The following is a 23,972-nucleotide window of genomic DNA, read 5'->3' as shown; positions in this document are numbered from 1 at the left end:
AACCTTTTAAAAACTTTAGGTAAGACTTTAATTATTTAGTTTTAAGATTTGTTTTCAAAAAAGATTTGGCACATATGTTTAAAGTATTAGTTAGTGCTGTAATAAAAGATGATATTGCAGTTTTTAAAAACAACACAGATATTAAACCAGTTTTATTGGATATGCAAGATGGAAAAAACAGGTTTACTCTTCTTCACTGGGCTGTTTTGCATAACTCAATAAACGTTAGTTATTTAATACTTTTTTTAAAAAGTTTTTTTCGATTTATTTATTTTATTTATTTATTTGTTTATTAGGCAAATTTTTCTGTTTCTTTTTATTCTTTTTACTAAAAAAAAAAATTAATTTTCATTTAGTGTTTGGAATGGTTATTGCAAAATAAAGTAAATGTTAATTTAAAATCTGATAAAGGTTGGACACCTATTCATATTGCTGCAATTAAAGGTAGAGTGGAGTTTTTTAAGGTAAATTTTATGTTTAAAGAGGTTTGAATAAGTGTTTATTTTAGTGGTATTTATTTTAGTGGTATTAGTTTTATATCAAGTGCAAATTTGCGGCCAATGCTGATAATGCTGATAAACAAAAAAAAGATGGGTTCCATTGCCCTTACCAATTACTTGATTATTAAAATATTTATTACAACATAATTTCAGGTCAGTTCAGAATCATCATAATTACTCTTACTGTTAACATGTAATTAATTATAATCTGCACATCTTCTGCTGCCTTGTAGAGCTTCTTTTTTTAGGAAATGCTTGCAGAACTTTGACTACAAATACCTTGGGGCTTTTAGTTGAGTACAGATTAGAGTTAGTGTCTTGGTAATAATACTCATTCAAGGCAGATTTTCATTCATTCATTTAAGGCAGATTTTCACATCTGGTTACTGTCATGTAAAATGCATTATGCTTTCATGTACAAAGACTTGTGGAAATGGGGCAGAAAATTTTTTTAACCAATATTTGTCAGTCTTGCACCCCTGAACAGTGGATTTTTATGAATCTACACATGGATTTTTGCTTAAGCCTCCTTAGCATTGTGCCTCCCTGGTAGTAGCTATGCAACTCTTTCTGCACTTTTGAGGGTGTTATCTCTAAAACTCTTTTTATCAAACTCTTTACTCTTTGTAAAAATTTGTTTAAATTCAGCTGTTTTATTTTTAGAGATCAATGTTGATGGCATCATTTGATTATCATTTGATTTGCAAAGACTCCAATAGTAAGAATGCTTGGCCTGGACATATACATACATATCTATCGACCTATTTATTGTGAAATAAAGTTTGAATCCAATTACTTTTAAATCCACTGATTTTCTTTTATGTGCTTTTGTTTAGTATGTTTTAACTTTTTTTTTGTTCTTTATTGTTCTTGTACTTCTTAAGACTACACCTTTTTCAATGTTATTTCTAATCAAATTGTCTTTACTTCTAATTCATTTCTTGATTTTGATGACCATACTTTTGTTTGTCATTTCAGAGAAATAGGTTAATCCATTGTTAGCCATCTATACACTCTGGTTTCCGTTTTTTTCTCACTGAAACCCTTCTTTTGCCTGTGATCTGGACAACATTCCTGTCTTTTTCCTTGAAACCTTCTTTAATACTATCTAAACTATTTAGCAAGTGTTTACCTAAACCTTTTTTAAATTGCCAGCTTAAAAATGCCAATCTAAAAATCTGTGATTTCAAATCACAAATTCTCAGTACATAATAATCACTAATAAAAAGCCAATTAAGAGAGTTATCCATCCAATAAAAATCCATCCACATTCCCCTAAAATGGTTTACAGAATCAATTTACTCATTGAAGTATGACAAGGAAAATAAAGTTTGAGTTTTAGATTGACTTTTTTTGCTTACAAATACCATTTTATTTTTTTGCCTAACAGTCACAATTATTTTTGTAGCGCAGAGATTATATATTAACTATTCAAATGGCTAACAACTTGTCGACTTTATCATATAAGTTATTTTATACTGCAACAATTGTTTCGTTTTTATTAGCAGAATTTTAGTATTATAAATTTTGATAATACAGAGTTAAAAAAGAAATAGTGAAATAAAGAATTTTTTTATTTTCAAACACAGATATGCAGTTCAGAGATTTTTTTTTCTTAAAATCCTTGGTGTAAAGTTCTGTGTAATATAACTATAACATTGATGACAACATGATTGCAAAATTTTTTTAAAATAAAAGCATTATCATTGTAACTAAGATGAAAAATGCAAATTCCTTCTATTAGAATAAGAAAACATAAAAAGTTTTATAAAAGCAGTAAAAAATTTTTTGTTTGTTAAATTTTTTATAAAATAAGTTGTTAATAAATAAATAAATAGCTAGTGTAAAAACCCAAAGAAAGCGCTTGTCTAAATAAAAATTTTGCTGCACATTAAATGGCGCCCGTTATGTATATATTCTAGTAACATTAACGTTACTAGCATATGCTTGTAATGAGTATAATATCAAACTTTGTATTTAATAAGCCATTTTTTAATGAATAAACAAATAGCTTATGTAAATATATATATATATATATATATATATATATATATATATATATATATATATATATATATATATATATATGTATATATATATTAGGGTGTTTCTTATTTGGGGTTAAAATTTTTTTGTTTTTGTTTTTCAGTGGGACACCTACTGAAATGGTTTATTTTGGTGAGAAAATAAATGTGTAAAAATTTCAAGGAGAAAAATACATTTTTACTGGGCGCTACCAGTCATTAAAATTGAAGGCATATTTTACTATGCGCTCTTAGTCATTAACATAGAAAAAAATCATAAAACTGATGGAGACTGGTGAAAATGACTCATTTTCTTGGTACACATTTATTCAATTATTACATGCATTAAAAACATCTATTTTCTGTCATTGCATTTCTACTTATTAAAAGACAGCAATAAACATGCTTTTTTACTTTGATTGTAGGTTTGTTTAAGACAATAGTTACTGTACTAAGATTAACCGCTCATGAGAGTTGTCTTTTTTCTGTCAGGATATTTCTGTCTATATTTTTGAACTACCAACAACAGGAACTGCTTTTGCTCTTTGTTATTTGTATGTATTCTATTATATTCGTCCATTAGTGCTACGCCACATTCTGCAATGTTGTTGACAACCTCCATGCTTCGAACAGTGGACTTTACTGTCTTGAACTCATCATCATGTTCTCATTCCAAGTCCTGTGATGCTGAAAAATCTTTGTGTATTAAACGTGACAAAGTCCTCCAGTTTCTTTTCTTGGATAACTGAGCAGTCCACAGTAGTCCGTTTCATAGGTATCTGATTTGAAACATTGTTCAATGCTTGGACCATCTTGACCTTCATCTCAGGGCAAACCTCATTATCAAAAAAACCTAAAGCAACAAGTTCCTCTGATAGGTACCAGAGATGCCCTTGTAACTTCTTCATAGCAATTTTCGAGATCTCAGGATGCTGGGTCTTGTAGGCATCCAAATCTTTCAAGAGCTGCAGAGGTTTCTAGGAGTGGAGGTTGCTTCAGGAGATCTGTACCAGGCTGTAATGTACAGTCGAACCGTGAAAAAGCAAATATCCCTTATTCCCTTATTTATTATTAATAGTTAGTTAAATGTTTTACTAATTTATATATATATATATATATATAAATATATATATATATATATATACATATATATATCTATATATATATATATATATATATATATATATATATATTTATATATATGTATATATCTATATATGTATATATATATATATATATAAATATATATATATATTTATATATATGTATATATATATATATGTATATATATATATATATATAAATATATATATATATTTATATATATGTATATATATATATATATATATATATATATATATATATATATATATATATATATATATATATGTATATATATATATATATATATATATATATATATATATATATATATATATATATATATGTATGTATATATGTATATATATATATATAAGTATATATGTATATATATATATATATATATATATATATACATATATATATATATTCATATATATATATATATATATATATATATACATACATATTTTTTTTTTTTTTCAGAAGTTGTTAAACAATGGAGCTGATATTAGTATGAAAGACTCTCGAAGTAATAATTTATGTATTATGTCTTTTAATTTATTGATATTATTTTTTATTAAAATAAATCTTTAGCACACTGGGTGACAAAATGTCAAGGCACCCGTCAAAATTTTATAAAACTCTACTATACAAAACTAATTTTTATAGGAAATTAAAATCAAGAGTTATCAACATTAAACAACATTTAACAAAGCTGATATTAAACGTATTGAAATTTAAACATATTTAAATTGTTATTTCAAAAAAATTTTCAGTGCGTTAAAATAAGATATTTTTGGGAAAAATTATATAAAATTTTTTTTTATATAAAATAGTCCTAATTTCAAAAAAATAATAGCAGATACTTCTATTATTTTTTTTGAATCACTTCAATCATTTTAAGGCATAGAATCATGCAACTTTCTTCTGTATAAGATGTCATTTGCATCTTGCAGAAAGATGTAATGGAAAGCTTAAAGTTAGCTCGTGAATTATAATGTTTACTGCCTTCAAACACTTTATTTGACTGATGTTCCCAAGCATTATCATTAACAATTAGTTCTAGAGATCTAGTAGGTTATTTCACAATTTTAATTTCACTGTAGATTAATCCTTTACTATATTAGCTCCCTAAATGCATTAGTTTGCTGAAAAACAAAATCTTCTCTACCAACAATGGATGTTTTATGTCTTAAAAATGTTTAAATATTTAAACAAATTTTTTGCCAACAAAGTGAGTTTCTGATTCCACCACTACCCATCAAATAAAAATGTGAGTCAAAAATAAATTTTGCTAATGGTCTTTATTCCAATATGGTCCACGCGCTATCATATAATATTAAAATAAAATTATTATTTACATTTTTCTGCACAATTGGAATTGTCTACAGTTGCATGCCCCCACAATTGTGGGTGGAGGGGGTGCCTTTTGTTGTGCAGTGTAGGCATTTGATTAAAAAAATTCACCTTTAGTTTGTAATGAGTATTTGGAAATATTTAGTTTAAATTTTTTCTTTATATCTTCTATTTCTAATCCAAAGATTTTATTAGTTTAACGTTTAAATTATTTTTATTATTATGAAATTGATAAAACAAGACACAATGGCAAATGTATGTTAACCCTGTGAGATAACTTACAAATATAAATCACAAATTAATTGGTCATACTAAGTCATGCTTGAATACAATTTTTATGTTTAAAATCTCTTATTTTTTAAAAAACCATATTTTGATGACTTGTTTTTTAATGCTCGCTTACTCTAAATTACAAGACGTCTTTAAATTATTTTTTTTAAAGACTTGGAAGAAACCTTTTTGGGGAAACTTTATACTTTTCATTCTAATTGTCAATAAACTCAAGTGTGTGCTTAATGACATCAGAAAATTTTGATCATAAATGTCTACATTGAGATTTATGACAGAACTTACTTACTTAACTAGAACTCGCTTACTAGACTAGAACATTTTTAACTTTATAAGAAAAAAAAACTGTTAAGGCAGATAGAGTTTGTAAATTCAGCAGAAGAAACTTTTTTTTAAAAACAATGTTTTAAAAATGATTATTAAATCTGAAATATATAGACAGTTATTATTATTTATTAACAATATTATTATTCATTATAATATTAGGTTGCTGCAAAAATAATCTCGTTTTTCAACCGTTAACTTTGAACAAACATAACTCAGCATAGAATAAACTTTATGGAGGAGAATTGGTCCCTTCATATTGACCAATCTCAGGCACATACATCGGAGCTTTTGATGCATTTCGTCGATTTGCTGGCAGTACTTCTCTGCCGTAATCATCTCGCCAAGATTCAGGAAGCTGTGATGGATGAGACCGGCTGCAGACCACCAAACAGTCACCATAACCTTCTTTTGGTGGAGATTCGGCTTCGGGAAGTGCTGTGGGGCCTCATCGCGGTCCAACCACTGCGCGGAACGTCGTCGGTTGTCGTAGAGGATCCATTTCTCATCACACGTCACGATTCGGTCGAGAAACGGATCGTTTTTGTTGCGCAGAAGAAGAGCAGACGATACCTCAAAACAACGATTTTTTTGATTGCAGTGTTGATATCGCGAGATGTCTCGGCAGCTTTTCGGCCCATCTTGAACTGGAACAGAAAAATCGTGCGAATTTGTCTCTTGTCCATGATAGATTTGACGTCCTGTAAAAAATGACTAAATTATTATAAAACAAAACCAATACGATAACTAGATCAAGCGAAAAACGCGCTTCTAAATAACATATAGCATGACATCTGCCAATAATAAATTTATTCAAAAATTCATCCAAAAATATAAAATATGAAAAACGAGATTATTTTTGCAGCAACCTAATAATATTTATTTTTTAACGTTTCTTTTACTATTTGAAATTTTTTTTTATTATTTTTTTTTTATTATTTAACGCTTTTGTTATTGCAATTCCTTTAATTAATTTTTGTTTTCATAATTATATTTATTTAATTAATTATATTTTATTTATTATATTTATTATATCTTTTAATTTTAACAAATATCAAATACATTAAAAACTGTTAGCTCCAAAAATCCAAAAATTAAATCCAACCAATGATCTAAATATAGATATTTATTCCTTCTCACTCAATATCTATTTTATATATTTAGTGACAAAAATAATAGAGTGATATATTTTCCTAATTTTTTCAAATCTTGAGAATTAACTTACTATTATAGTTTGGTTTCTGTAAATAACATTCAATTAAACCTGAGATTCTACTTGACTCAATTTGTTGATAATGGTAAAGAAATTGCTTCTATATTAGTTAATTTGTTCAAGGCATTTTACGTCATAGAATATAACAAGCTGTTAGGTAAATTATACTCTTATAATGATAGGCAATTGAAAACAGTGTATAAAAATTAATGAAATTTTATCCACAGTACAGTATGTTTATTGCGTTTTTTAATGTGCTGTTCTGTTGATAAAATGGGTTAACCTTTATGAACCATTACTATTTCACACACAACAATTTATTTTAGAGTATTATTTTAGATCTGTACTTAAATATAACTTTCATATGTCCTTCATAAAAATCTTTCCTAAGAAAGATTTTTTTGAACAAGATTGCCTAATGCTTGATGCATTAGGCAATCTTGTGTAAAGTATACAAAGTATAATTGTTTGCTTTTTTAGCATGTTTTTTTACTGTGCATATAATAATTTGTGAAATTTATAAATTCTATATTATTATAAATTTATTATAAATTTTGTTTGGTATGTTTATGTTTGTTTTATAGCCTTGCACTTTTTCATTTGAAGTCAAATTTATTTCTTTTAATTTGTTGGGTAGATAAAACAGTTGGTCATTTAGCTTGTTCCCATGGTCATTCAACCATACTAGAAATATATTTAAAACAAGGTCAGGTAAGAAAGCAATTTATATTGTAGTTGGTATCATAAGTGATTTTGAAATGTAATTCTTAAATATTGAGAGCCTAATAAATTTTAATATCGTGATAGGGGGTATATCCTTTCAAACTTTGATTTAAATTTTTATGTCTTTAATGTTATTTTTGTTTTTTTTAAAAAAAAAGAAATAAAACAATAAAAAAATAAATGAGCTCAGTGTTTATTATATAATAAAAATTACTAGAGACCTTCAAACTAATTAAACTAAAATTACCGGAGGGTTAAAAACTTGTTTTATAAGTTATTCTCAATGCATAATGAACTTCCCTAATGATTAAGCAAAATGTACAACTATACATATGTATATACCAACTTATATAGAGAGAATTATTATATACAAAATGTGCACTATATATAAATTTATGATACAAAAAAGTTCAGTTAAAGTTCGATCAGAGTAAGGAAAACATTATTGATTCACTATTAACAAGCAGAGCTCTATGGATATGAACTATGGCAATATTACCCTAGTGATATATATTATTAATGGACAAATATCGAAGCTCAGTCTAAAAATTTTTAGCAAATTTACATTTGAACTTTTTCAAAAAAATTTTAAATATAAATGAAATAGTAAATTTACAAAATTGTGTTTAACTTTCTAAGCAAACTTATTTTAATTTTATAATGTAAAATTTTAAATATTTTGTATTAAAAGTATGTATCGTCAACATTTTTTACCTAAAGGATACAGAGCATCAAGATTATTTGGGTTGGACAGCAGCACATACTTCAGTTTACCATGGAACTCTAGATTGTTTAAATGTACGGTTTATTTTTTTTTTTTGTCTATTAAATTTACTCTTTATGAAATTCTAATCATAATTTTCATATTTCGTTTCATTTATGTTGTTAAGATACTTATAAAACATGACTGTGATATTGAAGCTATCGATAATGATGGAAATAGTTTAAGTAAGAAATTTATATCAAGAGTTTTAGCAGATTTTATTTTACATCCATTCAAACTAAAATTAAAACATATTTTTATTACAAAATGTTTTAAGTCATACTTGATGTGTTTTTTTTATGTTGTTTTTGTTTTTCCTCTATGACTTTTCTCTCCTTTCAGATTTTATTAGTTTATGTTTTTAGTTTTCTTAAAGGTCTAATAGTATAGTTATTTTGATAAACAATTAAATTTTTATAATCACTTTTATTTTTTAAGTTCACTTGTGTTGCATTGAAGGACAAGTTGATTGTTTAAAAGTGCTCTGTAATTGTGCTAAATCAATTGGTATACTGACATTGTTAACGCTTCTTCAGAATCCAAATGACAAGGTATTCTTCGATTCATTTTAGAAACTTTTAAATGCTGTTAACTTTTTTTTTTGTCCTTAGTTGTATACACTTTTTTTTTTAGTTATACACTTTTTTTTTTAGTTATATACACTTTTTATTTTAGAGAGAGAGAGAGAAAGGGAGAGAGAGAGGTAGATAGTATATAATGAGAGATAATCTTAAAAACTTTAGAAATAATAAATAGAAGTAACCCCTTTAATTACATTAGAAACAACACAGGACTATTAGAGTTGCCACCAAATCAGGGATTTTAGAGAAAGTCAGGGAAGTTTAGATACGGTCAGCAAGCTTTCCCAGGAAGCACATGCAGTTTTTCGTTTTGTTTGTCTATGCATGAGTATTTTATTCTAGACAACTTGGTCACAGCCGTTTGCAAGTTTTTTACAAAGATACATTATTTATACTAGATGTGTAACTTCAATCCAAAAAGTGAAGCTACTTTTGCCCTTTTTACAAATGTCAGATTAAATTTTTAAACAAATGTTATTTAACTTTTTTTTCCTAAAAATGAAGTAAATATATTTTAAATATAAATACTATTTATGTAAAAGTTTTGAGAGGAAATTTGAACTGTTAAAATAACTTTTAAAATAAAATAGAACTTTTAAAATAAAAAGGAAATTAGACTTGTAAAATAATAATTTCCTAAATTTATTTCTGATTAGAAAGGGATTAAAGTTTTGAATAGAAAAGTGAAACGACAGACGCTTTGGAAGCATTTTTATGAATTCTTTTTACTAAACTTTTATAAGTATTTTATAATTGTTAAAATGTGTTTTTGAATTATATTTAATTTATTAAGAACTTTTGATGCTCTTAACTTACATTTTTAACTTTTCCACATATTGGCTTCAGCTTTTTGTCCTTTTTACAAATGAAGGACTATATTTATAAACAAAAAAAAGCGCTTCATTTTTCATCCAATAAAATCCTGCAAGTTAGACATCTAGTTTATATAATATATCATTGGTTTTTGTATATTTTACAATATACAAAAATTTGGTTAAAATATATTTTACAACAGATAGCAATTTATATATTTGCTTTCCTTTCAGAAAAAACAACAAATAAAATATAGGAAAATTATTCTTTTTAATGTTGACTTTTTTTTTTTTTTTTTTTGCTGAAAATAACAACCACTCCACAGTGGGCCATAGTTTAGCAAAAAGGTCAAAACGAAAAGTTGTATATTGACTTTTTTAATCATTTACAATTAATATGCATATGTTAATGGCAATAAATGTTTAATTTATATCGCACTTGATCAATTTTGTAACCTGTTTAGGATGCTTCAAAGTCAAAAAGTTGTTAAAATATGTGTGAAAAACATATAAATACTGGCAATACATTTGTGACATTTAGAAATCTATCCTTATGGAATTAGAAAACAATTACACATATTTACCTATAATTTTATAATTATTTAAAAAAACAGAGTTATTTATTTTTTTAACAGTTTTTTTTACATTATTAGGACATAATTTTTACTATTTTTCATGTAAAAAAAACTTTATGGTAATGGATTTATCACACGTTATAATACATTAGGATGAAATTAATTTAAATGCATACTTTATTACTTTAACTAACACTTTATAAAAAGATTTTCTGTCCCCACTTGCTGCCGCGGTTGCTGCATGTTGTCAAATGTTGACTTGACCAAATTTTAAAAATTTAACAAAAAAATTACTTTAAAAAAGTATAAATCGATCCCCCAGAACCATAGGGAAACAAGTCCGAAATTTCAAAAAATGAATTTATGATGGCAATACATTAAAAACACTCGTAACTTTCATTTCCACACATAAACAACTCTCCTTCCCCTATAACTTTAGTAGTAAATCAAAATATTTCCAAAAGGATTTAAAAAATATTGTACATGTTTCAGTTCCAAGAGGCAATATTTTGAAATACTGTTGTATGGAAATGAATATAACTGTAATATATGAACTGGAATATAGTAAACATAACTGTAAAAAAAAAATTCGGAAATATTGTATGTGCATATTATTATGCGATAACGAAACTTATAGCAAAACTTTGACCGGCCATTTCTCAACTTTATGGTATTTCTAGTTATTTCCCTATGGTTCTGGGAAATCGATATGTAGTTTGCTTTAAATTTTTTATTCAAGTCATTGTTTTTAGTAATTAAATAAATAATAAACACCCGCTACCAACCATTATGAAGGGTTTGAATATATCGGATGAGATTTTATGACTGATCTTAGAAGGAAAGGGAGGGAGAAAAACAGATCTAGGATACAGTTTAAGGCTAAGTACCAGAACTGGTTAGATAGCGATGTCAATCCTGTAGAGATTATTCAACCTTCAGATCACCTGTTAATCCTGGTAATTAAATAATAATATATGTATGTAATAATCATTTAGTGTTATATGCCTTCTATGCAAATGTAATATTGTCAACGCCGATATTTGAGTGTTATATTTATTATGTCAATATTTTAATGTTTACAGTTTTTTTCAACATAATTGGATTGGAAGTCGTATGAAATTATTCATCCTCAAATGTGTTATGTTTTAGATTTCAAAGACTACCAACCCACTCCTTTTGAGCAAGACTGTATAATAAATGTTTAAATTCTTTTAAAGTCTAGAGTATAAAAGTATAGAGTATAGTGCCATGATTAGTATGGTATGTATAAAAATAAGTGCATATCCCACCTCAAGGCAACATCTACCCAAGGAATTATAACTGATAATTAGATAATATAATTAGATAAATTTTTTTAATGCCTTATTATTAATTAATTTTTCATAATGAGGGAGACCTACAGTAGAATTTTCTTTTGGATCATACTAGACAAAAAAAAGAAAATCGGAAGATCTATGCAGTCAAAAGTCCACAGATATGCTGTTATCTGCTGCCATGATGCATCTCAAGATGGATGGAAGGTTAAAAGATGCATAGGTATTGCAGGAAATACTCAGTAGTAAAGATGATGGAGTAGTGCAGCAGGGTGGTTGCTATAGTAATAATGAAGCACTTGCTTTGTTATTACAATGCAAATTATCCAAGAATGATTATCGAATATTGTGTAATGGAGCCGAGGAAAGAGGATACAGTAAGATGTATCCCTTATATAATTCAGTACGAGAGGCAAAGGACTACTGCATCCCTGCCTCTGGAATACAAGTAGAGGACTACTCAGCTGAGGTAGGACTTCAAGATATATTAAACCATATGACAAAGAGGATAATGGAAATTTTTAATACTTGTCCTCCAAATACCAAACTTTTGCTAATCAGCAAAGTTGGATTTTATGGCAGTACAGGACAATCTGCTTACAAACAGAAAACTGAAGATTGTACTCGTGAAGATTCTTCTGTTAAGGAAAGTCTATTCCTGACTTGCTTGGTACCACTTCAACTGTCTGTAGTTGCTACATCTGAAATTTTATGGGTTAATGAAAAGCCTTCATCAACTTTGTAATGTAGACCAATACGTTTTAGATATGTTAAAGAAAACAAAGATGTTCTTGTTCAAGACCTAAATTATATCAAAGGACAGGAGCTTCAGCTCATTCTTGTTAAAAATGTTTTTATTGAAAATCAACCATAAAATGGCCATGCTGGATGGCAAAGTGATCCAGTGATCAGCTTACTGCAAAGCAGAAAAATTGGGATTGCTTCTTCCCAAAGAAGTTAAACTTATACTTTTTTTTCCCCCTTAAAAACAATAGTTAACAATATAACAATATAATAATATTTATAACATATATATATATATATATATATATATATATATATATATATATATATATATATATATATATATATATATATATATATATATATATATATATATAACAATAATAATATAACAAGTTCCAATAGTGCAAATTGGATTTATTTGTTGTTACAGATTTAACACTTTTAGGCGTTGCGCAAACTCAAATAAATGTTATTCCGCTTGCCCCAACTATGTGTTGGCAATGAGTTAATGAACAAATTTCTTAATTATATTATACTAAATTTGAGTTCGTTGGCATGTTTTAAATATCATGGAATAATATTTTAGACATTGAAAATTATGACTAAATAAATTTTAAACCCTCCCCAAAGTGAGGGGGCTGTAAATTTTATATGGTCATAACTTTTTATCTCTGAAAGATTATTCTGTGAAATTCAAAATACTAAATACTAAAGGTTGGAGTTGCGCAACAGTCAAAACCTAATTTTGATGTCGGAAATGGATTCCCTGACCCCAAAAACATATGATTTTTTCTATTTTTGCTAATTTTTGTTAAAGAAACAAAAAATAAAAACAGTACAAAAATTATTTAAACTATTAATATTTTTTTAATTTAATTTAAACTTATTTTAATTTCCTACTTTGTTTTACTTTCTTTGTTTTTAAAACTTAGTTTTTCACGTAACACCTAATATAATAAAACTTGCAAACAGTCATGATCAAGTTGTCTAAAATAAAATACAAATGCGATAATATACAATACATTAAAATATAACAAAAAATAAAATTCAAAACGAAAAACCACATGCTTTTCCTGGGAAGGTTTGATTAAAGCAAATTAGGAGTAAAATATTGATTTGGTTAAAAATGTGGAAAAGTCAGGGATATTTTAATTTTGTACTATTGTATTTTAATGTTTTTAAATATTTTATGGTAAACAATATTCCTTTTTTAGGTTACTAATTAAATAATCATATAGTTCAAAAGATTGTTTGAATAATATTTGATCATTATTTAAAAAAGCTAACTTTTTTTCTGGTCATTTATTTACAGATAATGCTAAAAAATTTATGCAAAACATTTTATATTGGTTTAAGTATGATTCCACTTTTGTGTGTAGAAATAACATGTAAAACATGTTATTTCTACACACAAAATAACATGTAATTTTTAAAGTTTCTTTGAACCATACTTTGTTTCTATTCTCTTTTTTTAGAATAAACAAATATTTTTAAAATTTCAACTGGTAACTTATTTTAAAAAGCCAAATGGCACAGATAAAAAAATCAGTAAAATGCAAAACAAGCCGTGTTCCATTTAACTTATCAAATGTAAGTTAGAGAACTGTGACAAGTCACATGGAGGGGCAAAAAAAACATTTAGAAGTCGAAGCCAGTATCTTGCTACTTTAGGCCTGCACAGTCTTCATCCAAAAACAAATAGTTCATTTAGTAGATCAGTCTGATAAAACTTGTTCAGAAATATGTTCTGTTTTGCAATCAGTACGAAACAATTTCTCATTGAACTTCTATAATGGTCCACTATATAAAAAAATGTTCTCTTAAAGTACAGCTTATAAGTCTTATGAGGTGGGTAGAGCAATACTTGGTTATGTTATTAATTTTAATTCTGGGCATTATGTAGACATTTAAAAAAAAATCTTTTTTTTTATACTCTTTTGTTTAATGGAAGTCTGAATGATTCTTTTTAAAGTCGTCAAAATTGATTAAAATATTTCATTTTGGATCAGCAAATTGTGTTGAACCCAGATACTTAGAGCCAGTTCTTGGGCCACCGTACCACACAAAAAATTTGCTTGAAAGTATGATCAACATATTTGGCAACAATAAATAGCATAAATCTGAGTACGGATAGCCCAAGTATGAACTGGTTACTTTTTTTTCCTTAAAGATAGGCAAGATAATGCAATAGTTATAATATAGTTTTAAAGGCAACTAATGATGAATTAACTTTCACTATGATATACTTTTTTAGTAACATTGCTAATTTGTTGAAGAAAATCTTAGTGACTTATCAGACAGATGCCTAAAGATGATTCCATTTCTCTTTGAAAATTGGTTTTCAACTGCTAAAAGCCTTATGGGTTTAATAAAATATTGGAAAAGTATTTGAAATTTGAGTTTAAATCCTATTTTTTGAAAGCAACTAATTTTTATGTTAGGTGATGAGTTGAGGCGGGCTTTAGCATAGCAATAATACGCTTAGCGAAAACATGAAAGAAAAGTCATTTGTCTCATCAAATTATCAAGAATTTTAAGATTTCTAACAAATTGAAGGCTCATCAAGTAGAAATCAACATTGAAATGATAAAGCTGTTTGTAACGCCTCATTGAAATATAAAAGGTAGATGAAAATAGAAAGTTGCAAGCAAAAGAAAAAATGGGATAATGCTTTTTGTAACCTGGTTACAAAAAGTATGGTTATGGTTATCATGATGAATCATGAAATATCAAGACCCTTTGCATCACCACTTCACTTCTATCTAATGCACAATGGAACCTTTCCGTATAACAATACACCACAATAGAACCTTTCTGTTATAACATTACACCTTTAACAATACACCACAATAGAACCTTTCTGTTAAAACAATACACCTTTAACAATATGCCATAATGAACTTTTCTGTTATAACAATACACCTTTAACAATACACCACAATGAACTTTTCTGTTATAACAATACACCTTTAACAATATGCCATAATCAACTTTTCTGTTATAACAATACACCTTTAACAATATGCCACAATCAACTTTTCTGTTATAACAATACACCTTTAACAATATGCCACAATCAACTTTTCCGTTATAACAAGACACCTTTAACAATACACCACAATGAAATTTTCTGTTATAACAATACACCATAATGAATTTTTCTGTTATAACAATACACCTTTAACAATATGCCACAATGAACTTTTCTGTTATAACAATACACCTTTAACAATACACCTCAATGAAATTTCTTTTATAACAACACACCTTTAACAATACACCATAATAGATTCTTTCTGTTATAACAGTAAGTCAGCAGCAAAACAAGGTGATCAAAATTTGTATTGATTGTCAGAGAGTACGTTGTTAGACTTAAGATATTGAAAGTTAATTAAAAATTTTGCTTATAATAGTAAGATGAAAGACTGCGCAATAGTTAAAAAAAATGGGCAATTGTTAGACAGGTCAGAGTAATCACCAGATTTATTAAAAATTGGAACTACAGTTATTATATTCCAACAAACTTTAGAATAAGGTTCAGTTAAACACATGTTAATTAGTTTAGAGAGAGAAACAAAGAGAGTTATAAGTAACACTTTTGTTAGACTATGACATGCTGTGACAAACAGACTATGACATGCTGTGACAAACAGACTATGACATGCTGTGACAAAAATGTTAAGAGTTAAAGTGGGAAATTACTTTAGCATCGGAGGCAGTAGTGATTTAAATGAATTAATCTAAACTAATGAATTAACTAAAAATGAATTAATCTATTTCTTTGTGATGACAAAAAGAGTGTGGTGATGAAGATGAGATGAAGAAATTAATAGAGCAAAAGTTAATTTGATAAATATTAATAGAGGAAAAGATTTTCACAAGTTTCTCAAACCTAGTCTCTTAGATTAGGTACAAAATTTAGTAAGCTGAGAATAGGACCTTGGTTTTGGACAATACTTTTTTGCATTGATTGTTTGCATTAATAAAAAAGGTGTTTGTTATCTAGAAATTTGTTTTCATGAAAAAGATGAGAAATTTGATTAAGATTAGCAATATCAGCTGCACAAGAAGGTAAACACCATGCAATATAGGTTTGACTTATAGCCAACAAGAAGAATAAAATCTTTCATGCCTGCCTGAATCCAGAGTATTGTAAAAGAGGCACAATTTTTTGCAGAGACAAAATATGTCACCCCAAGGACCATCAGAAAGAAAATAACAAAAAGAATCCCATTTTGCCTTAATTTGTAGTGCAATTATGAAGTGAATCTGATGTAAAAGAAGCATAAGATAAAAGTTGTCAGTGGTTCAGAGCATAGCTTGATCTGTATGATCTGGCAAAAGCTAGGGTCAGAGAATAGACAAGATAAATCAAGGAGTGGGTGTATTAGGGTTATCTACAAAACAAATCACAAAGTTAACTATCTGAGCTAGATGTTAGGAAGTACAAACATAAGCTTTAGAACCAGAATTTCAATGGTGCTAGCGCTGGATCATTCAGTAAAATGAAGCCATTCAGTGTGATGAATGTTAAAGTTACCAAAGCAATAGTAGCTAATGGATGAAAAGAAATATTAAAAAGAGTGCAGTCTCAAGAAAAAAGAGATGATAAAGAACATAAAGAGAAGTAAATTAGTAACAAGGTCCTTAGACTAGGTTTTATGTCCTTAGATTAGGTCCTTAGGCACATAAAATTAGTTAGATAATTAAAACCTGATTTTACAACAAATAGATGAATTGATATGTAAGTATATGTCCAAGCTATGCATGTGACTATTGGAGTCTTTGCAAATGTATATATATATATATATATATATATATATATATATATATATATATATATATATATATATATATATATATATATATATATATATATATATATATATATATATATATGTAAATTATGTTAGTGTATTTTACAAATAGAGTGCTCAATGTTCTTAAAGAACAGAGCAATAATTAATTAGTAAAAAACACTTATCTAACTTTTATCTTCGACTTGGAGTTTCACCATTGCTGGATCATCAGGAAGAGTCAAATGCAACATCCTCTTCCTGATGATCCAGCAATGGTGAAACTCCAAGTCGAAGATAAAAGTTAGATAAGTGTTTTTTACTAATTTATATATATATATATATATATATATATATATATATATATATATATATATATATATATATATATATATATATATATATATATTTATATTTATATATATATATATTTATATATATATATATATCTTTAAAAGTCATATTCTTGTTATACGATATGTTTATAATATGTAAGTTAATTTCAATAAAAAGGCAGTGTATAACTATTTTTAAATATATTTTGATATAATAATATATTAACGATATTTCGCTGACCTATTGTGGTCAGCCTCATCAGGTAATAATAAAACGTTTTGTTATTACCAGATGACGCTGACCACAATACACACGCATATATATATATATACATGCATATTTATGTTTGTATGTACAAGGACTGTGCTGGCCTACATTTCTGCAGGTTGAGATTCACATTGTTCTAATAAAAATACACGAGTTAGAGTAATTAGTAAAAATTTTATTTTAACACGTTATTTACTTTTATTTATCATCAAATTAAATACTTTAAAATATGTTTTTGTTAATTATAGGGTCAAACACCAAAAATGGTTGCAGTTCAAAACTTAAATGATAGCTGTGTTGAATTAATAATGGGTAAGTTTATTACAGCAAGTAAACTTATAAATAACAAATCTATTAAATATACTATATATTTTTTACTAAAACATAAATTATTTTTTTTGCATTTCTTTTATATTATATTATATTATATTTCTTTTTATGCATTATTGTATTGTATTGAAAATGTATGCTTTTAAACATTGTATTAGATTATCCATTTTACTGTATTATTTTATATGTATTAAAATGATGGATATATTGAAATAGAGAACTAATATATTAATCTTGACTGGAGTAGAAGAATTTTTTGAATTAAATCTTTCTGTTGAATATTTTAAAAGTATTCCTTAGTAATATTTTGAATGATTTCATCATCAGACTATAAAACATATCCATGAAATTTTAACTTAATATAGCTTTATTAAAAAAAATGGAATTTAAACAAAAAAAAATACATTTTTTATCAACCCTGCTTAAGGCACATTAAGTTATATATATTATTAGCTCAAACTCAACATGCAGTATATAACCTTTTGTATATTCCTTGCTCTTAAGAACAAAAGCTGTAGGTTTGCAATGCCTTTTACTTCCTACAAAATTGATTAAAACTTTTTGTTCTTATCAAAACTATTGCTTTTAAAGGCTGGTAATTTGTATTATTATAAAGGCTGACATGTTTGCTCTTAAAATGAAGTTTTTTTGCTTTCAAAGATACCATCAAAAGTGTTTCTGAGCAGTTTGGAAATAAAGTTGACTCAAACGTAGGTATTATACTAAATTTCTTTAAATGACTTGTTTTTTTTATTTGTTCTAACTTTCATATCCTAACATTGGAAATGATAAATATTTTAACTTTAATTAAATAACTCATTAACTAATTAATTATTTAAATAAACTTATGAACTAACTAATAAAACTAAATAATTTAACTTTATATTTTACTATTTTAAGATAAAGAAAATGTCCAATTAAATTTTTCAAATGATGAATCTTTAATTGAAGAGAAGAAATGTGAAACTGAAGATAAAGTACAGAATTGTGAAAAACTAACTAAAGGTTTTTAATGCTTTTGATCTTTGCCATTTTATTTTATGTTTCCCGTTTTAGTGCCATACACAGATTTTTTATTGTTCCATTTGGTTAACTATTTAAAAGTACATTTTATAAAAGTTCTTTTTTAAAAAAAATTCAGCTATATTGAAACTAACAGGATTCCGATTTTAATTAATCTCCTATTGTTAAAAAATTACTTCGTCAAGTTTAAAGATAATATAAATCCAATGAGTGTGTTTTATGTGTAAAGCTACTCATAAGTGTAAGATATTTCTTTTATATGCTTAAAGATAATATAAATCCAATGAGCGTGTTTTATGTGTAAAGCCACTCATAAGTGTAAGATATTTCTTTTATATGCTTATAACAGGTGTTTCCACTTTTTACATATATTTTATATTTTCCAAAAAGCCTGATAATATTATTGAATTTTTTTATCAAAAAGTTATAATTGTTCTGTTTCAAGAAGAGCCAAAAATTACTAAATTTAAAGTTGCTTAAAAAGATTTAGTCTATTCGTTTCATTAAAAGGATGCAACTTTGCGTTTGAATGACCAGTTATACAGGATTGCGTTTTGTTGTCCTTGTTATTTTGCCTTGAGCAACTCCTAAAAATATTTTCAGTGATGTTTTGTTACTTATAAAACATTTATATGATATAAAGATATGAGATAAATCGAATAAATGAATGAACATTGACTTTTTTATTCTTAAATGTTTTAAAAAATCAAATTTAAATTATTTATTACAACGTATTTTTAAAATTTATTAAAAAAAAAAATTTAATTAAATTGTTTTTAAATTTTCAGTTTTAGAAAAGTATAAATACAAAAACATTTTTTTGTTTGTATTTCTTGTTAATTTCTTGTTAAACTCAAAAGTGAAACTTTTTTTTTTAAATTTCAAATTTTGAAACTTTTTTTCTATTTAATTAAAATTATGATTTTAGTGAAGACTTTCCTCAAACTTTATACTCTGAATTACCTTGTAAAGCAAGGAAGCAGCACAGATGAAGGTCAATACCTAATATTTACAAAGCAAATGCGCTCCCATTATCTCACTATCATGATCGCGCTATCATTTTCTCACTACCATTATTTCACTATCATAATAACATTTGTTAAACAATTGTTGCAATAATTTAAAATTTTTAAAAACATTTTTTCAAAGAGCTAAAATTACAAAAACCTTACAAAAGATTTTTGTGATAAGACGAATAAAATTTATATATTAAATACATTATTATTATTATTACATATTCTTAAAGTTTTTTTTGAAGTGTTTTGTAAAAAGCTTTATAAGCAAAATTTAAAATTTCGCAACTTCATTTAACATGGAGTCTGATTTTTTTTTCCACACAACTGTTGCTCTTAATAAATCAACTAATCTAAATGCCTAACTATAATACCCATATATTGTGTACTGAGAAAGATATTGTTGGGAAAATTATTAATTCAAATTCATAAATTGTTTTGATTCAGATTTTCAATAAAATTGTTTGTATATATTTTCCTTTATAAATTTAGAAAAACCAATTGCTTTTTTTTTCTATTTCTTTGTATTTAAAGAATCTGGTGCTTCTGATATTCAAGTTAAAAAAGAAGCTGCTCCGTATATAAATCTATCAAAGAAAATGTTGCTTGCTACTTTGGAAGAAAAAGATCGGTATTGGTATTATAAACTTGAATTTGATTTAAATTTATGATTTATTTGTAATATATATTTAAATAATGAAAATTGATAACATTTTATAAAAGTAAGGAAGTGTGGGGTACCATAATTGACAGACACCCTGGTCTTCTGTGCTAGCCATTGTAATTTATAGTATACTCAAACGTTTTGTGATTTAGTTATTATTAAAGAATTTGGTAAAAAAAAATTTAAATCTAAACTAACTTTTGAGCATCAAAAAATTTGGTTAATTAAAATATCTTTAAAAAGTTACATCATTTTATGTTAACATCTATTCAAATCGATAAAAAATAAGTTGCAATACAGATAAGCGACATTGTACCTGCAACTGCAACACTTGTTTTATAAAAGACAATTATTGTTAATATTTTTCGAAACATTTTTTTTTTATCAAAATGCTCAAAGCAAAATGTCTAATTTGTGCTTTTTGTTTCATTGCCTTCAGAAAAGAAAAAATTTTTTAAAGTAACTCTTGCAATACAGCTCTATTTTTAAAACATATTTTGAAGAAAACATTATGTAGACAAAAATTAGTATAAAACATTTCCAGTGTGTTATGATGTATGGCAATGAAGTATTGGCTACCCACTGGGCAAGTTTCATCCGGGAAACGTCTTACGGACGTCCTCCGGACAACGCATGTCCATTGGCTAGTATTTAGATTTGTGAGCAATAACAATTTTATCTGCTTGCATCTTCCAGGGAAAGTCGAAGTGGTTTGTCCATATAGAGCATAAACTAATGATTGGTATTTTCGGTGAAAAAGGCAGAGGCAGTTAAAAATGAAAAGTTTGTCAGATTTAGGGGGTTATTAAGGATATGATTTGTAAGGTTAATATGAGTATATTTAAATTGATGATAATTGAGATGATGATGATCATCTTCATGATTTTAATTATAAGTTTATCACCCTTTTTTAATAGTTCTAAATAAAAATTGATTTGTGTAAAAAAAAAATAATAACAAATCATTTAAAATTTAAAATCTCTGTTGAAATGCAAATCTAATGTAATTTAAAAAAATAACAGTAGTTAAAAAAAAAAACACTTGAAGAAGACAAGGATGCCAGCATGGATGGCAAAACACAAGAAAGTGATAGAAACATTTTTGTAAATTAAACAAATGCCACTTATTATAAATAGTCATTCATAAACGAAAATGCTGACAAGACACTAAATTATGTGTTGCGTTGGTAATTTCGTAGTTATCAACCAATAAAATAATAAAAAAAGGTCTTACATGCTCTATATATAATAAAATCTTTTGTTCAATCATTATTATCTTTGAGTATAGCTACATCATCGCTTGCATAAGTATAACTTTAATTAAAAGACGGTAAGTCTGAAAGAATGATTGCTGGACTTTTGAAGATGCCTTAAACAACTGTAATATCTGCAATAGTAATAAAAGAAGAGAAAGAAAAAAAGCATTTACAGAATCTGTTGAATCTGGTCTATGATCCCACTAAGATGCTTTATAATCAGTTTTGGATTTTTTTTTTTTTTTTTTGGTTTCGAAGGACAATTCATAATAGATTGCCCGGAAGCCCTTTTTACCATCTCAAATTATTTTATTGCCTTCTGCTTTATCCGCCAATTTTATTTCTGGTTTTACTGGTTACTGGTTTTATTTCTGGTTTTACTGCACATTCCTGGAAAAATGAGATTTCTTCAAGTGTCACAAATTCTCTTGAATTTATTCTCTTTAAGATTTATAGCATTATTCAGTTCTGGCTGGCGATTTATAACTATTTAGTTTTACTAAAACAAGAGGTGAACGCGAACTCATGTGACCTGACTAGGCAGCATTCAACTAATTTGATTGAGACGGTTCAGGCGGAACATATATATTTTTTGAAAATTATTTGAATATTGACGTCTTTCCTGGATATCATTATTATTGTTAAAAGACTTAGCTACACTACAGATAATAATATTATTTTTAATTCTACTCTTACATAACTTTGTGATTTAGGAAATTAAGCTGCATCATTTTTCAGAAAAAATTAAAAAAAATTAAAATTGAAATTGCTTTTCCATTAAAAAACATTCGATTTTTTTTTTTAATTTTTGAAGATGGAGAAACATTTTGCTTACATTTACCACAACTACTGTGCTTGTGTACTAAACGTGTGTGTGGATGTGTGTGTGATTCGACTGGTTAATTTAACCTTACGGATTACGTATTTGTTTAGAGTAATTCGGAGGTTAAGCGATTATCTTGAGTTTGAACGCATAAGAAGAGAGAAACTAGAAGCGCAGATGGACGAAAACAGAATTTATATCAGAAATCTACTTAAATTAACCACTAAAAATCGTAAGTTTTTAATGCATCTTTTTTATTGATTACCTGCATTGTGTGTGAAGTTTTTGTTTACTTCCTAGTTGAAATCCTTGTAATTTTTACTAAGGAAATTGTAAGAATTGAGTGACGAGTTGTTGGGTAAAGTACAAGTTTTAACCCATCATTTTAAAATAACATCTCTCCTGAATGAACTTTCCCGCCCCTAATAAAAAAATTATAACTTTTCTTTTAGAAGAAACAAATAGGACATTGAATGGTTTTGCAAAAGTAAAAGGAAACACATAAGATGTTCAAAAGGTTTACAAAAAGGTCTCATAAGACTTTCAATGCTTGGATTTAAAGAAAAAAGAATCATATAGGATGTCGAAAGGCTTTGTAAAAGTAGGATACGCACGAGACAATTTTAAATTATTAAAAGGGATAAAATTAAAACTTCCATTTTCACTAAAATTAAAATCGTTGTCTTCATACAAATTTTATTTGTATGAAGTTATACATATATAAATATATCCTCGCATATATCCACTAAGGGGTATTCAAAAATTAGGTTACAGAATAATTTTCACTAACAAATAGGCAATTTTTTGCGGACTTCAATAAAGAAATGAAAAACTGTTTGTTTGTTTTTTATTGTTTTTTTTACCTCGCGTTGGCCTCATAAAATTTTCAAAAAAAACAACTGGATACTATTTTACCAAATGAATGTTTATGTTATTTAAAAGACATAAATAATTATCATTGTAGGTTCAATATCAGGTTTTGTGCCAGCCCTGTAACCATTGTTGACACTTTTTACCTGTTGCAACCGGCCAATCAATGAAATCCAAGTTTTTCTGGCGGTGGGTTTTCTGATGAAAAATTGAACTCTGATTCTTTTTTTTATGTATGCTTAAATAATTTATAAAAACAAAATAATCAGCAG

General features: G+C 26.7%; 1 protein-coding gene across 2 annotated transcripts; it reads left to right on the top strand.

Moving 5' to 3' along the window:
• On the top strand, nt 1-23,665 carry LOC105848409 (ankyrin repeat domain-containing protein 42). 2 transcript variants are annotated; one of them, XM_065787599.1, is made up of 13 exons: nt 1-224; nt 357-464; nt 4,112-4,157; nt 7,447-7,520; nt 8,253-8,330; nt 8,423-8,480; nt 8,734-8,846; nt 17,971-18,034; nt 18,713-18,766; nt 18,953-19,057; nt 20,623-20,719; nt 22,941-23,062; nt 23,283-23,665. In XM_065787599.1, exons 1-13 carry the CDS (start codon nt 75-77, stop codon nt 23,333-23,335), a joined length of 1,122 nt encoding a protein of 373 aa, XP_065643671.1. In that variant the 5' UTR covers nt 1-74; the 3' UTR covers nt 23,336-23,665. The 2 variants fall into 2 exon arrangements, with proteins under 2 accessions (XP_065643671.1, XP_065643672.1); XM_065787600.1 differs by having other exon boundaries at nt 18-224; nt 357-444.
• The last annotated feature ends 307 nt before the right edge of the window (nt 23,666-23,972 follow it).

This window comes from Hydra vulgaris, chromosome 01 (assembly GCF_038396675.1).
Source record: "Hydra vulgaris chromosome 01, alternate assembly HydraT2T_AEP".
NCBI classification, from domain to species: domain Eukaryota; kingdom Metazoa; phylum Cnidaria; class Hydrozoa; order Anthoathecata; family Hydridae; genus Hydra; species Hydra vulgaris.
The sequence above is the reverse complement of the archived record's forward strand: the minus strand, read 5'-3'. Positions and strand labels throughout refer to the sequence as shown.